The sequence below is a fragment of the Strix aluco genome, chromosome 3, assembly GCF_031877795.1.
Source record: "Strix aluco isolate bStrAlu1 chromosome 3, bStrAlu1.hap1, whole genome shotgun sequence".
NCBI classification, from domain to species: Eukaryota; Metazoa; Chordata; class Aves; order Strigiformes; family Strigidae; genus Strix; species Strix aluco.
This window is the reverse complement of record NC_133933.1, coordinates 81,088,302-81,103,901: the sequence shown is the minus strand read 5'-3', so window position 1 is coordinate 81,103,901 and position 15,600 is coordinate 81,088,302. Positions and strand designations below refer to the sequence as shown.

General features: G+C 35.3%; 1 protein-coding gene across 1 annotated transcript in view; it reads right to left on the bottom strand.

Annotated features, from left to right (window-relative positions):
• The window catches only part of AK9 (adenylate kinase 9), a 77,434-nt gene that overhangs the window by 2,938 nt on the left and 58,896 nt on the right, over positions 1-15,600 (bottom strand). Inside the window, exons 25-36 of the mRNA XM_074820550.1 lie at positions 13,860-13,922; positions 12,876-13,079; positions 11,107-11,325; positions 8,117-8,330; positions 6,965-7,166; positions 5,815-5,961; positions 4,029-4,249; positions 2,659-2,855; positions 1,958-2,127; positions 1,126-1,224; positions 938-1,044; positions 272-382 (exon numbers count right to left, since the gene is read on the bottom strand). Of these exons, the coding sequence (XP_074676651.1) occupies positions 272-382; positions 938-1,044; positions 1,126-1,224; positions 1,958-2,127; positions 2,659-2,855; positions 4,029-4,249; positions 5,815-5,961; positions 6,965-7,166; positions 8,117-8,330; positions 11,107-11,325; positions 12,876-13,079; positions 13,860-13,922 (1,954 nt within the window). The remainder of the gene's footprint in view (positions 1-271; positions 383-937; positions 1,045-1,125; positions 1,225-1,957; positions 2,128-2,658; positions 2,856-4,028; positions 4,250-5,814; positions 5,962-6,964; positions 7,167-8,116; positions 8,331-11,106; positions 11,326-12,875; positions 13,080-13,859; positions 13,923-15,600) is intronic.

Sequence of the window (15,600 nt, the reverse complement as noted above, 5' to 3'; positions counted from 1 at the left end):
GCCATCAGGTTGTTGCTGATAAAATGTCATTAAAGTTTCATGATTTGTGAGAGATCATTTACCTATCTATCTATCCCATTAACCTTATTTTCCTCCCTGGTCCTTATACATTTCCAAAAAACTTGACAGTGTGTACTTAAATTAGTATATAATAGTATTTTCCTAAGTTGGATGTAAGAAAACTACACAGATTGGTTATCAGTGTTGTATGAGATGATTTACTGCATTTATATAATTCATTATTTTTATAGCATATTACTTTACATGTTACCTTTTAAATGGCAGGCGACAAACAGCAGAGCAGTTTTTTTTACACTTAGGAATGGAAACTTTGGCTTTAAGCAGCCTACTTCATTCAGAGCTTTTATTAGAGAAGCTGCTGCTCCCTAAAGAAAGAAAACAGTTTTAGAAGACCGTTACAGAAATCTAGAACAAAAATATGTTCAAAGCCTGATCTGGTTGTCATGCAAATCTAACAATATAGAATGACATCTAAGTTGGTGAATTGGAGAAAATAACAAATAGTATAAAATAGGGAGGGAAGTGACCATGAATCATTTTTTACTTCATATTCATGTCTCAAAATGTAACCAGCTATCCTTAAATGGTTCCAGGTAGGCTTGTGTCTATCCTGATGTTAATCAAAGCAAAATGTAATCTTACAAGGTACGATAAACAAGAGTCATAAAATCCATCGTATAATATTGCAGTTTATTATTCCCCTCTGATGGCCTTATTTGCATTTTTTCCATTAAAGCTACAAAAATATATTATTTTAAAGCTTAAAAAACATTCCTCTCAATTGTAAGTACACAATTTTCAATTTAATATAATCCCATTAATAAACATTAGACTCATATTGCATTAAAAATTAAATAAACCGGGTGGGATATACTATATATTGCAAAATCATGTTTTGAAATAGAAAAGCAAAAACTGGCCTGTTCAAGGTATCCAGCCAAAGGAAGTGCAGTGAGTGGTATTGGCTCCTTTATTGGAGGGAGTTTACGTGGAAGCTTCAGATTCCAGTACTTCTCTGGTAACCTAACCAGATAAAAAGTAAGCGCTTTTAAGATGTATAAGCAGTGACATGATTAAAGATTAAAATGCAGTTAGTATATTCACCTCATAAACTTCAGAAGTTTTTCTTCACTTTCAAAAATATATACCTTATCTTGATATTTTGCTGCATACTCGATGTTGCCAGGCACCAAAGCTTCATATCTGAGAAGGCAGAGCAAGGAAAACTATTAATTCCCAGGAAATATAAAACATCATTTGTGCAGTGTAAATTCATGAGCTACTGGGAGCCTTCTGGTAATTTAGCAAGTATAGGAACTACAAAAAAGTAGCAATTGGATCATCCACGTTTCCACCACGTGACTGACAGTTAAAAGGCTCAAAATCTAAGAGAGTCTCTGCCTCAAGATCTCCTTATTAAGGGGCTTTTATAGTGCTTCTGTAGAGCTCCTTTAGTTAAAATGCCAATCGTAGTTGTTCAGGAAATTAAGAAGGGACAGCATAAGATTGGCTATTGTGGTTCTACCTTGATGAGAAATTTCTGCACACTGAGGAAATCAGTGGGATTTTATGGTGGAGCTTTATGGATCTCATAAAAATCATAATAGCTAGTTTTGTATCTACTAAGGTTTTGTGAGATTTGTTTGAACTTTTGAAGGCTTATGATAGAGAAAAGTCAAAACTATATCCAAGCAGTCTTCACCACAAAAGACAGTAAGCCAACACAGATCCTTGGAGAACCTGTAGCCACATGAGTTTCAAAAGGTAATTTTACACTGATTTCCAAAGCCGCAGGCACAATGTAGAGAACTGTAATTGCTTTTCCTGTCCAAACCCTGAACACTATTAAAAAGTACTTTGAAAGTATTTCCTCATTAATGTGTTAATATAGGACACATAGCCTGTAATTCAGACTGTGAAAACTGCAGTGATGTACCTCTGTTTTCCATCTAGGTAAGTGACTGGACAGTGCCCCTGCATTTCAGCGCTTATAGGGAATAAGGCCTTCACTCCTGCTGCAGTCAGTTTCTTTGGTAGCATATCTGGGGGTGGGAGAGGGTGAGGTGCCAGTGGTGGCACATAAACCTCTGGTCTGCTCAAGAATTTCTGTAGAAAAAGAAATTAAATGTTTTTATAATGAAAGAAGTACTGTAAGACTGTTAGTCAAATTCCAGAGGACTGGCTCACACAATTTAGATACTTGTTTCTTCTACAACACCTCTCTTAGTGTGCTGGCACTGCTGCTGCTCTCAGGTAAGTAATTTATTTTCCAACCCACTCTCAGTTGAAGTCATCACTATCCACCCACCATCCATCACTATCCATTGCTATCATTAGACATTCTCTACCCCCAGTCTCCCCAAAACAGATGGACAAAAGGAGGAAATCATTGTTTTAAAATGAATATTTAATCTATGAGAATTTGTAATAGGAACTTTGGTTTGAATGGACCCCCTGCTGCATTTTGTCTGCCTAGATGTTTGATAGCAGAAGTATATAGAACAAAAGCTTGAATACTACCGACACTAGTCTTAGTTCAGAGTGCATACTGCTTGTTTCTGTATGGAATCAAAGATCCTAAGCAACAATGTTGCCTGTTCCCGTTAATCCCCTCTCGACCTGCTTTTTGACACTTACGTCCAGTTCTTCCTGTGAAGCCATTTTGTAATAGTGTCCTCGAAATTCTGCAGCAAACTGCAGTGACAATGTTACAGAGCAGTCAACCAATTCACCCTTTTCTGCAAGGCTGACGGGACAGTACTGTCCAAACTCCCCCAGCCGATACTGCAGCTCTGTGGGAGTGATACATAAATCAGCAATGCTGGCTGCTTTTCCTGTTAATAAAACAATTAATGATAAAGTTTTATTAACGAAAGACATGGAAACATCAAATACTTCTATACAGAAATGTTATAGTTTACAAGATATTATAATTCATCATGTGAAAATTATATGAAATAATGAGAATTAAAATAGCAAATTTTATAGATTGATATTAAAATGAAGTTGCAACCCACTCTACAAATTAATTTTAATAACATTTTTCTAGCACATCAGAGTTATAATAATTAATGATGTGGGATACTCTGCATGCTTATTAGTCTCTTTTCCTTGGGACAGTTTTATTTATGATTTATTGTTTTACTCCTTTGTGTTACTAAGGAACATTTCAGCTATTATCTATTTCTTTACATTGGCAAAAAAGAGTACAATTTATTCATCCACGTCTTGCAAGGTACAAGGTGTACCCTTTATTCATCCACGTCTTGCAAATGCTACAGTCTATCTGGATGAAATATATTCAAAATTTTGAATAAAATGTCATATAAAACCCAAACTATTTAAAAATTGTGCTTTTCAAGCTTGATGTGAAAAAGTTAAATGTATTTTACGTTTTTTTGGCTTATGACTGCAACTTTTAAGAAGGGTGCAGCCACAGAGCTGTAAAAGTTAAAACCAAAAGGTGGACGTAAGATAAAGTCTCTTTGCCCTTCAGAGGAATTCTAGTTAAACTGTACAGACATGTTTAAAAGGCATATTTGACCAATGCTGACACACAAAAATTCAAGTGTCATTGCAGACTGTGGTTTTCCTCCCACAGCACAGAAATTAACTCAGATGGCATATTTAACCTAAATTCTGAAGTTATAATTAACATTTTCTCCCTCCTTCCCTCTTCCTCCACTGACACTTAAGTGAAGCTGCAAGTCATAGTTCCCCCTGTATACTTTGGGGTACCCTTTGAGATTTACCACCCAATGTTGAGGAATCTGCCATGGACCATGAGAGCTCTTCCAGCTGTATTCTGTTACTCTGTTCTTCGGGGGATGGTCTCAGACTGTACTGTAGTCAGTGTCTTTGCTCTCTTCAAGATTAAAGAATTTGAGGGTATGTACGTGCCCAAGAATTAGCTTCATCCGAAGCAAGTTGAAGGTGAAATGCACTCATTACGTTGCAGCTTCTTAAAGGAACAAATATTATTCTGGCAAACTTTGTTTTTCTTTTACCTTCTCTTATTCTTTCCAGGTATATCTGGATTTCTTTAACAACCACTTGAACTTCCTGCAGTACTTTGTTCCAGATCCACCACTTGCTCTGAAGGGCATCAATCACACACCAGTTCTGATGCTCCTTCTTATAGTAAGTCCTAATTGCATCAATGTGCTGTTTATAGCAGGAATTTTTAATAGCTAGAATCTGTGAGCTGTCATGTTCAAGGTAGGGAGGTCTGAAGACAATGAAAAAAAACACTGATCAAAGTCTGAAGATTAGATAATTTCACTGAATTTCAGGTGTAAATTCTAGAGTTCACTTTAAGTCCTTTTTTACAAAATTCTGGTCATTTGACACTGTAGAATGTACCTGAGAAATACAACTTTCATATTAAGAATATTACCAGTTGCATAGGAAAAGCAGCATACTTTGATCAGACAGTTATGTTCAGAAACAAAGAATAAAACTTTTGCTATTTATGTCCCAAATACAAATCAATAATTTTGTAAAGGATTTGGAAGGTATCAGCACATATTAACTGACACACTCTACCAATACACCATTAAATGGTACCCTAGACAAAATGCTGTGAGACTTTTAAAATGGAAGTCAATTGTTTATTGAAAAACAGGCTTCATTTGGAATTATTCTGTTGTTTGAAATGAAGAAGTAACCATTATCTCTGGATATATTTTGAAAACTGTCTGTCATATTTACATATGCATAAATGAAAATAATCCATCTGACCTCTTAAAAGTATTGTGCAAGACCAGAAGAGATATTTTGACTAGAACGTAGAAGCATTTCCTTTTCTGGTTCTTAATTTAAATGGTGCCAAAAAAAAGATAAACTTCTGTTTTAATAGGATTAATTTCTCTGTAAGTTGTACCTTTCAGAAATATCTGATATTTCACATTTGATTTGTATTTAAGCCTATGAAATGTAATTAGTTTGGTATTTAAAATGAAAAGTTTAAAGTAAATACTTTCAAAAAGACCATTAATTTAATTTTTTGCAATGCAAATTGTCTTTAGGCTTTCAGTAAACAATTACACATTGTACTGATTACTTGATAAAAAGAAAGAGACAAAATGAAAGAGACATGCAGTAATGCTGTAAGCTACCTGGAACTTCTTAGAAACACTTCCTTTAATGAGAACCAGGTTTTTATACAATTTAATTTTAAGGTGAATGTTCTGTTCTTTTTAATTCTCTGTCCATTTATAAACTACTTACTGCTCTTCCTCAAAAACAACCAACAGTTCTTTAAGCAGAATATTTATCTCCTTAGAAGAACAAAGAAGGGAGTGAGCTGAACTGAAAGGTTTAGATGAGTAACTCAGGAATTGTATATGTTATTAAAATATACGTTATTTCCATCTTTTTAAAAGAACTCCAATTAAGACTTTAAAAAGACATTATTAGATGAATTATCAATATCCCTTATGATCATAATAATTGAATTGATGAATAAAACATTTCTGATGGACGGTTTCATTAAAAACAGTTTAACTGAGCAGTGGGGTGCACAGCATTGCCCATCTGTGACCTCAGCCATGCAGCTGGGGGGTCTGGCCAGAGCACGCCACAAATCCCTTATGTCTTCATTTCTGGTCTATGGAAACCAAAGCATTAGAATGTAGAAGGACTGGTGCCCATGTCTTTTCAAATAGAGTTCGAAGACAGCTAGGTTATGCACCAGCTTAGGAACAGCCTCTCCGGGTACAGCACTGAGGCACATAAATACAGAAATGACAATATCGTGTGAATAAAAATACTGCTATCAGGGTGTATCACTACCTGTTCATGCTTTCCTTCTCCAACAGCGCTCTTCTGAACACTTCTTTTGCATCCATTTCTAGTTCAAATATTTTCACTGGAATTATCCTAGCTGATTCCAAGAGGTTTACTTGTTTTCTAGTTACAGGATATCCATCAATTACAACTCTGCATACAAACAGAAACAGAAAGAGAGTTTTCCCAAGTCAGTTTCTAATTAACCATTAAGGCTATGTATATTCCTAGTACATTCTCAAGAGACAAAAGTCAACACCCATGCCATGAAGTTATTGCTGCCCTAAATTGATAGACACAGTCTTCACACCTAAGAATTTACAGTCAAATTAAAAAAAAAAAATCAAGTAGATAGAATCAGAAATAGTAAAGAGTAAAGCAAATACACAAAGGGCAAAAGGTATAGGAATGTAAGTGGATGGATCTGACTTATAGAAATGGTGGATTTCAAAATTCGGACCCATCAATAACTATGCAAAATCTCCATATGGATTGGGAGGAGTAGTTTTCAGAGTGGAAAGTAAAATGATTTACAGTATTTTAAGAGTTTTTTATATCATATATAGAGTTTTAAAAAACATATTGAAGAAGAAGTGTTTTTCACATATTAGGCAATACTGGGGCAAAATATACTGAAACAATATTACAGTATTTAACATGGAAGAAAAGTTGAAAGAATTCTGATCTCAAGACCAAATAATTTTCAGAGATTATTCCAGAAGTGCCTTTCCCTCTAACAGTTATTCTTTTTGGGGAGAGAAGTTGAATGTCATGAAATCATGATCATGGAGCTTTTTAAGTCTGCCAAGTTTAGAAGGTGTTTCAGTGTTGGAGAAAGAGCCTAGGAAATCAGGATCACATATGAATGAGATGGAAAGACTCACTGGTTTCAGTTCCTCCTTAATAACTTAACTTTCATAAAGCATATTACTTGGATTTACTGGAATATACTTACTTGAAAATTGCAGAAAATTATGCTTCAGTCTGGTTTCCCAGAATAATGTGAAGAACCTCATTTTGTATGGGTTATTTTTTTAATGCATAAAACATTGATGTGTTTAGTGAAATTGTTTTACAGTGATAACATGGGAATCAATGCCTATGAAGGGACTGGAATGTCTTGAAAAAAACCCTGAAACCCAAACAAGACGCTTACCCGGTGGTATTACACACGTGATTCATCAGAGCCACATCTAGAGCATGGATGGCCAGTTCATCAGGTACAGTCAGTCCTTTGTGAAGATACCGCTTTAACATTAATGCCAACTCAGTCTCTGGCTGATTGTTTAACACTAGCCGTATGGCATCTCCCATACTGAGGCGCAGTAACCCATACATGCTTGCAAATTTCTTGGCAACTGCAAAAAATTTTGATTTCAACACACAACTTTTAGGTAAGCAACATCACAACCTAGCAGTCTGTTAAAGTATGTCCTTAGCCTTAGAAGCTAACTTCTCAGCTCATTCCCTGGGTCATTTCCAATGCATAATGTTGGTAAGTGGGTACCTAACCCTGCTTAGGCCCCTAAAAGGCCCAAACCTTTGCATATGTGCAGAGCATGCCCAATGCACTAACAGCGTTCAATTCAGCACAAACTTCAGCAACAATAGTTAATATTATAACAAAATATATTAGAAAATACGCTTGCCACTGCAGCCCCTATTACAGAACAGCCTTGCAGTTAGATCATTTATCCAGGAAATGGGAAATATGATTAAAATTTCCTCCTTAATGTGAGATAATTTGAACTTGTCTCTTCTTTTTCTAACTCCCTATTCTAATCATTAAGCTATGGTGTAAGCTGAATTTTCTCCTCCTCCAGTTAAAGGCAAAGACCTGTGGATTGAAAGAGTCATGGTGGAGGAAGGAGAGGGGACAAAGACAGAAATCTTGGGTTTTTTAGTCTAGAAGTTTGGAAACAGACTGGGGAATACGGAGTTTTGAGTTCTGGTCCTTGATCGTAGGAATATTTCTTCATTTTATCTTAGATCATCTTGACTGAAAGAAATAAGAAACAATTAGAAAATAATCAGAAATAATACAAGGGGTACAAATAGTATAAGTCTTCTAAGTGCCAGTCCAGGTCACTAACTTCTTAAGAAGCTGGGATAAAATTCAGATGGACAATGCATAAGTATCTCTCTGTCAAATGAGACAATACAGAATGTAACTAAAAGATTCTGTGCTCAGCAAGAAAAGGAGGAAGACCAACAATATTAATGTTTATGATTTTTTAGTAGCAATAACGACAGATATAGCTTCAGTCATTAGGTAAGGTGTTGCTTTATAGATAATACTGGCTCCTACCTGTAGTCTTTCCAGATTTTGGAGGTCCCACGATTGCAATCTTAACGGGCACAGCTGGTTTAGGTTTTGGCTGACGAATATATTTGATGGGGTTTTTCATAAATGTTTCTTTATTTTCTTTACTTGAAAAGAAATAAATGTATTGTCGATGGATTACAGGAAAGACTGTGTTTTCAGGGCTTTGTTGTGGCTTGATTACATCTCCTTCACTTAGCTGTAGCATATACAAAATGGGAAGCAGTTGATTAGGTTTGACAAAGGCTTCTCTCCCTGTCGTACAGAAGCAAATTTATCGGCAGGTAGAGGAGTACCAACTGTACGAAACAAACCATCAAAGCATTCTGAAATTCATACAGATGGACATAATATTTTGTCTGAGTCTGAGGAACTTCCATAAATATGCAATTCTTGTACAAAGAGATGAAGTAAACATTGAAGACAGAAAGAATATTCACTATTTCCAGTAGGTGGTACCATAACACTTTCTGTCCATCAAGAGAGTGTAGTCAAAGAGATAAAACATAATACTTTTTTTAATTTTCAAAGAATAAAGAAAATAATTTTATTCCTCTGTGAATTTAAACCATTTATCTGCCTGACAGTAGAAGATACACCAAGAATATTGTATTCAGCGGAAGTCATGTACAAATGAAGAAAACAGAAAAGAATATCAATACTTAGATTATGGTGAGGTGTAAAACTACAGCAAGGCAAAAAAGCTTTTGGTAAAATACATACACTGCTGATGAAACCTCTTCAAACACATCAGACAGCCCACTAGAAAGTCTGTAGTGTTGATGGATCACTGAGGTGTAAAAGGAGCACTAATGGCAGAAATGATAATTGCAGAAATGCTAGATTAATTCTTTGCACTACTGTTCACTATGGAAGAACTTAGTCATGTTCCTGTTGCAGCCCTTCTTGGAGGAACTGCCTTAAAGTGTCAATAAAAGATGTTTTAGAAGAAATTGTTGACATCTGTAGAAAAAATTGCCCAGACCAGATGGCATTCACCTTACAGTTCTAAAGAGACTCAGAAGTGAAATTGTTACTGACTAAGGTGTAACTTATTGCTTACAGTGGCCTTCCTTCCACAAAAAAGGAAGGTGGAGAAAGTGACCATTTTTTGAAGAGGCCTCCAGGATGGATCCTGGCAAACATAGTCCAGCAAATGTGACCCTGTATTGATGAATTTGAAATATATTAAGGAAAAAACCCAGTAGTTACAGGCACACATATGAAATAATGAGGAAGAGCCAGCTCAGCTTCTTGTAGAGGGAAATTTTACCTCACAAATCTATTAGTACTCTTTGAAGGAGTCACTAAATATATAGATAAGTTTATCTGGTTGCTACAGTAAGAGATGGGACTGTTCTACTGCGTGGCATTACCTTGCCAGACCCTTCTATGATTCTTAGGTTCCTATTCATGCATCAAGTAATTTCAGGGTGCTTGCCCTCAATTTATAAGATGTCAGGAGTTTGTTCTACTGTATATCTGCTCCCAGTCCTCCCTCAGCCCATCATTTTTATTCTCTGCTTATCTAATCAGTTGCATAACTATTTCCCCCCCCCCCCATCTAAAAGTAATTGGCATATACTCTATCTGCCTTTCTACAAAAAAACTCTGGTCTGTAATCAATTTCATCATTTCTATTATATCCTAAAATACCCTTAAAATGATCCTATTTCCCTTTCATTATTGTCAGCATGTACATTTCCACTGTCAGCACACCACTCTGATTTTATCTAATAACTTTCTACAGCTTATTTCTTCTAACTGAATTGTACTTTTTGGTTGGTAAAAAAACACTATACAGCATAAATGAATGAATTGGATAAATGGAATGACAAAAATGTAGTGAAATCTAATAGAACAAAGACCAAGGTCTAGTGTGTAGGAACTAATAAGAATTAAACATACAAGCTAGGGTTCAGTAATTGGAAATGACAGAAGAGAAGAAATACCTACTTCGATTAATATGTCCTTAGATTATTAGATGTCAGTTTGATGTAGCCATGGAAAAGGCAATTCTGATCCTAAAACATTTTATGTATTTTGATTATATAAAGCTGTAATAAGAGCAGATCTGTATACAATTCTGATCACCAGGGTTAAAGAAAGATAAACAGGTGGAACAGGTGAAGACCCAACATGATGACCATACAAAAGGAAATAAAAGTTACTTGATTAATGAGCATAGTAAAATGAAGGCCGAAGTATGTTTCCTTCAGGAACTTCCTGTTTTCTGTATTTCGTTCACTATTTTTTTTAATCAACACTCCTTTTTATTTCTGATTTACTCACAGTCCAAGCTGCTTTTATTTCTAGCCCTGAAACCAAAAGTTTACCCACTAACATTTCACTTGCTACCTATAAAACTGTATCAGCTTACTTTTGGGGATAGACATGAGTACTCTCTGACCTTGACTTTCCAGATCTCTAGTAAAATATTTTGGAATTAAATTTGTTGCTCTTCAAAATTTGTAAATTTTGACAACAAAGAATTACTGCCGATGAATTACATAAATTCAACATTTGGTTTACTTTTTTTGACACTGCTAGGGTTGGTGGCCTCTTCTGTGTCTTCTTACAAATTCAAACCCCACATCCTTTCAGTTTGTTTTCACTACTTCTGGAAGGCTTTCAGACCTTCGCTGTTGTCCTGTGTTTTGTGTATCATTAAGAATTAGGCATTTCTTTCTGACTCAGTGCCACCTTTAATTGTGTCACCAATGCTAACGTAACAGATTTTACTAAATGCCTCTCAGCTTTAATTCAGCTGCAATGCTGAAAAGACTAACACCTTTTTTATCTATGCTTGCTGTATTTTGTGTATATTCAGTGGTGCAGTTTTGATTCAGCAATGTAGTTTTCATTAAACATTTCTGGTATTAGTTGCTACTGTTTGATAATATTTTTTAATGTGAAATATATTTTTAAAAAGTATTAATTCCTGAAAATATTCTTCAGCTATTTAATAACATTACCTTGATTGGATCCCACTGGCCAAAAGAACTTTGAAATTTGTATGAGAAAACTAGCATCTTATGTGCAAGTGGCAAACTTATTGGGTAACATTTCTCAAAAATGCTTCCACGATTTTCCATTAGAGAATTCAGCTTGCTATATATTTGGTAGCGTACAATGTGAGGCTTCCGTCCTCCATTGATCTCGATTTGCGGTATTAACATCTTTTCAAGTTCTTCCTGGTTAATGAAAACAGAATGAAATATTGGAATTATAAACATGATCAGATTTTTAATAATAACTGACAGCAAGATTTTCTGGAAATTATCAAGGATTTCTTGAGCATGTTCTCAGTCACCGTAAATCAGAAAAATTTGATTTGAGATGAGAATTGGTCTTCCTGCCCACTGAAGTTTAAATTACCCAGCCTATATTAAGTATCACACCATTAAACCCCCCCCCCCCAGAGAATCTGACAGTTAACTTTGAGAACTATGATAAAGGTAAAGCTTGAGAAGTATCTTTTATTAAAAAAATAATCAAATATCATTCTTTCCCTACTCCAAACAATTTAGGACAGTGTATTTAATTACTCTCTAAAAATATTGCCTGTTCTTTTTCTGATGAAATTTTTCATCAGTTTACTAATGCAGCAGACAATATGGTCCCAAATGACAAAATACTCCAAGAACTATAGTATTCCACTAGCTTTCACGTAAAGAGCTAAGGCTGTTAGCAGGATTTCTTGTTTACTGTCTCTCATGGGCCTTATCCTAAATTCTTTCCAATTCTATTTTGCAAACTCAGTTTATACTCAGAAGAGTGAAATTAGCCACAGGCTTCATTCAGAACCCCTAAAATTATTTTTGTGATTATCATTGGGATACACGATTATATGCATTGAGTAGTTCAATAAAATTATGACATTTTACAGTCACTTTTGTAAGTTGAATGCACTTTTAATTCACCTTCTTCCAAAATTAAACAAAAGGTGAATCTCTGAGCACAAAACATGAATCTTTCCCACACAGCTTGTGCTTTCTTGTAGTGCAAAGAATGTTAGGAGTCTATTCTTGATTCACCTGACATTTAATCCATTAACTATTAAAATAAAGTGAACCTTGAATCAGTCACACTTATGGTGTTGGAAAAGGATGGATTCATTTTGCAAATCTTACATCTATGTCTTGGCTATATACTTCTGTAAACTTTCTCTCTGGTTAGTGGATAGTGTTTCTTCTAAATCACTATTAGTTTTCTCCTGAAGTAAAATACTTAGTATATAGTAAACAAATGGCACCAGTCTACTTACTGCCTTAGATGTGGGCATTAACATTGCAGATATCTAAAGTTAGATGTGGTTCCCTCACCATAGGTAATTGCACTGATTTCAAGAAGATTACGTAACTAAGAACTGTATAAAAAAATTGGAGTTGTCTAATAAGAGTTTTGCTTTAAAAAATATTTTGAAATACTGTTCCTATGTTTATGACTCTCTAGTTTGGTTACCTGCATCAACTGACCTATCAAAAGGAAATAAGGACCCCAAGACTGGGTAAGTGTACCCAAAAGTTTCCTTTGTTTTTTTACCCCACAATATTAGTCTTATAAATTATATGCTTTTAAAGTATATACTTTTTCATTACAGCCTTCATCTTGCTCACATATTTAGATCATGAGTACAACAGCACAATGTTTAAGCACTTTAACTTTTAAATTTGACAAATAAAATGGAAAAATCTTCTTGCATCATGCAATCATATAAGTTAATAAGCAGTGGAGTAGGAACCTGTACACCTTGTAAACTGCCTATTTCTGAATCAAACTTTTCTGCAATTTCATTTTGTATGCGGTCAACTGCATCAATCTCTTGTTCTTCTTCAGCCTCTTCTTCTTCATCTTCTAAAAATTCTTCTTCAAGTATAGCTTCAACATCTTCATTTTCATTCTCATCCTCCTCAGCGGCTTCATAATGCTCCTTACTTGCTAAAGCCTACAAAGGTAAAATATTTTTTTGTTTCATGTCTATGATACAGTTGTTTTGAAGGAACATATGGTATTTTTGTCTCTTTTCTAATTAGAAAAATTCAACAAAACCTCATTTTTGGGCATCCTTTATCGTAAGCAAAAATCTAGTAAATTCTAGAATCATATTTCCGAAGAAAATACAGAGGTATTGCATAGTGTGTAAGTGATGTATTGTACCAGTTCCAAGAGTGCTGAAAAAAATGAAGTGCTACACTGCAGTTCTGATAAGAGGAGTATTTTTTTTGTACATGGTATTGTAGTTTGGCAGGACTTTTTCAGCATGTCAGCTGAAAGTGTAATTGACAGTTTCATGAGCAGTCCAGTAGTACCTTAATGCTTTTATAAATATACTTTGTAATTGAGTTTGGGCAGAAATCATGGTACAATCCTATTCTGGATTAACCATGGATTTGACAGGGTACTTAAAACACATGCCTAATTGCAATTAATGGGGCCACTCTTATGCTTACAAATTAGATACATTAAACACATTCATAATTATTTTGCTGAATTAGAGCACATACTGAGAATTCTTTTAAAATTGTTTTGTATTCATGAGCCAATAGTTTCTAAAACAATTTAAACATCTTGTCAAATTATTTTTGAAAGTGGAGGTTTTTGACAGTCTATCACATTTTTACTATTCTACATTGCCTTGAAAACTCTGTGACTAAAAGCTCTAGAAATTTCTAAGATATGAGTGCAAACACTTCTGTTTAAAATCTTTATTAGCTTGTTTTCCTACCTCCTGTTTCTTTTGGTTTTGTTCTGCTAAAAGTTCTTCTCTTCTTCTAGCAATTTTCTCATCCTGTTAGCGAAAAAAAGGTGTAAGAAGACAATTATATTTGCTAATAAAAGTTCTCCTCTGAGAATTGGTAATGTGACCTAGAAATAATGTTCTTTCCACCTTAAAACTCTTCCAGTTTCCAGTTGCTTCTAATGTTAAAAAATACTATCTGTGCAGCTTGAAATTTTGCAGACCGGATACACCTCTCTACTAGGTGAACATGTAAGTAAGTAAATTTCAGTAAAGCCAATTTGGCAACTTTTGAGATTGAGATTAGGAGGGAAAAAAGGACTGTGATTCTCATCACACTGAAAATATAATATTTTTATCGGTAAAGTAGAGTTTCTAAACTTAGAGGTGCTTTCTGCCATTTGGCAAAGGGGTGACTTGAGTGTATTATTAAATGTGTGCTGTTCCTTCTGGCTGTTTAGAACTGCCCAAATCTGACCAAATTATAAGCATTTGAAATAGTCCTCCATACATACTCAGTATACATGTCAAATACCCGATGGCTAAATCCTAACTCAGAAGTAATATGCAGAAGCATTCTACTTAAGGCCAGTGGGCTTGATGGGGATTCAACCTGTCATTGCTGTTCATGCACATTGTAGTGCTGTCACCTGAACTGAGATCAGACAAACAGTATATCAACACACAGGCAATAGTGCAATTTTAGAAACCCATGTTCACTCCAAGCAAAGTGGCCTGGATACCAGAGCATTCTAAGCAGAGCAGCAAGAAACTCTGCAGAGACTAATTTTCTCTACTCTTGTGACTAAACTCCGGTGTTCCTGAATGACATTGCACTGCAGGTGTACCCATTGCTCTTAGTCTCCTTTTGCCAGCTTCTTTCAGTGGAGAAGGAAACTCTAGGGTAGCATTCAACTGGTCTGTCTGCTTTTCACAGATTCACTGTATGTCCTCCAGCTATAGTAACAAAAGAAGGGATAACAGTACACCCAGCAATGCTGTATTCTCACCAACTTGCTCACCAACTGGATGCTATGGAAAAGTACTCAATATGTAACTAAAACCTATATTGCAATACACATGAGCAAAAATATCAAATTGCTCTTACTCAGGAGATCCTGATTCTGATCTTTCCTTACTTCTTAATGCCTTTGTCAATTTGTATCAGTGTTTTGTGTATGTGTTTAAATAGGAACCTGTTATTTTGCTTTGTCATCAGGAGCCATATTGATGCCTACACTGTTAGAAGTTTGGACCCTAGGATCTGTAGTACAGTCGTTTGTCACTTGAATTAACAGGGTAACTACTTACAGGATAAGCTTAGTACAGCAGTGCAGACTGGTCACTAGAATGCACGTTTTCCAGCAAGATTTCCAACTTGCATCCAGAAAGACTAATCTGAAAAAATATTTTAACTCTCCTAGATTATATGCATTGTCAGATCCAACCTTTGGCACAAGCAGTTCAGAAAACTTACTGGTATTCTATGAGCCTTGTCCCGACTTCCATTAGCCTGACTTCGTGTGTGTCAGCTGCTCTGTAGTAACTTATGCTCAGGCCTTTTCTGACAGTACATGCGAAGTACTTTACCTCACTTTTATAGAAAGTTAGGAACCTTGAATATATTGCATGTGCTGATTGTAAAAGTCTGCATAGAGGTTTCGGGTTACTTCAAGTAACTTGTAACCTGTTCAGCAGTAGGCACAGCTTTGTTCAACTGGGAGACTGT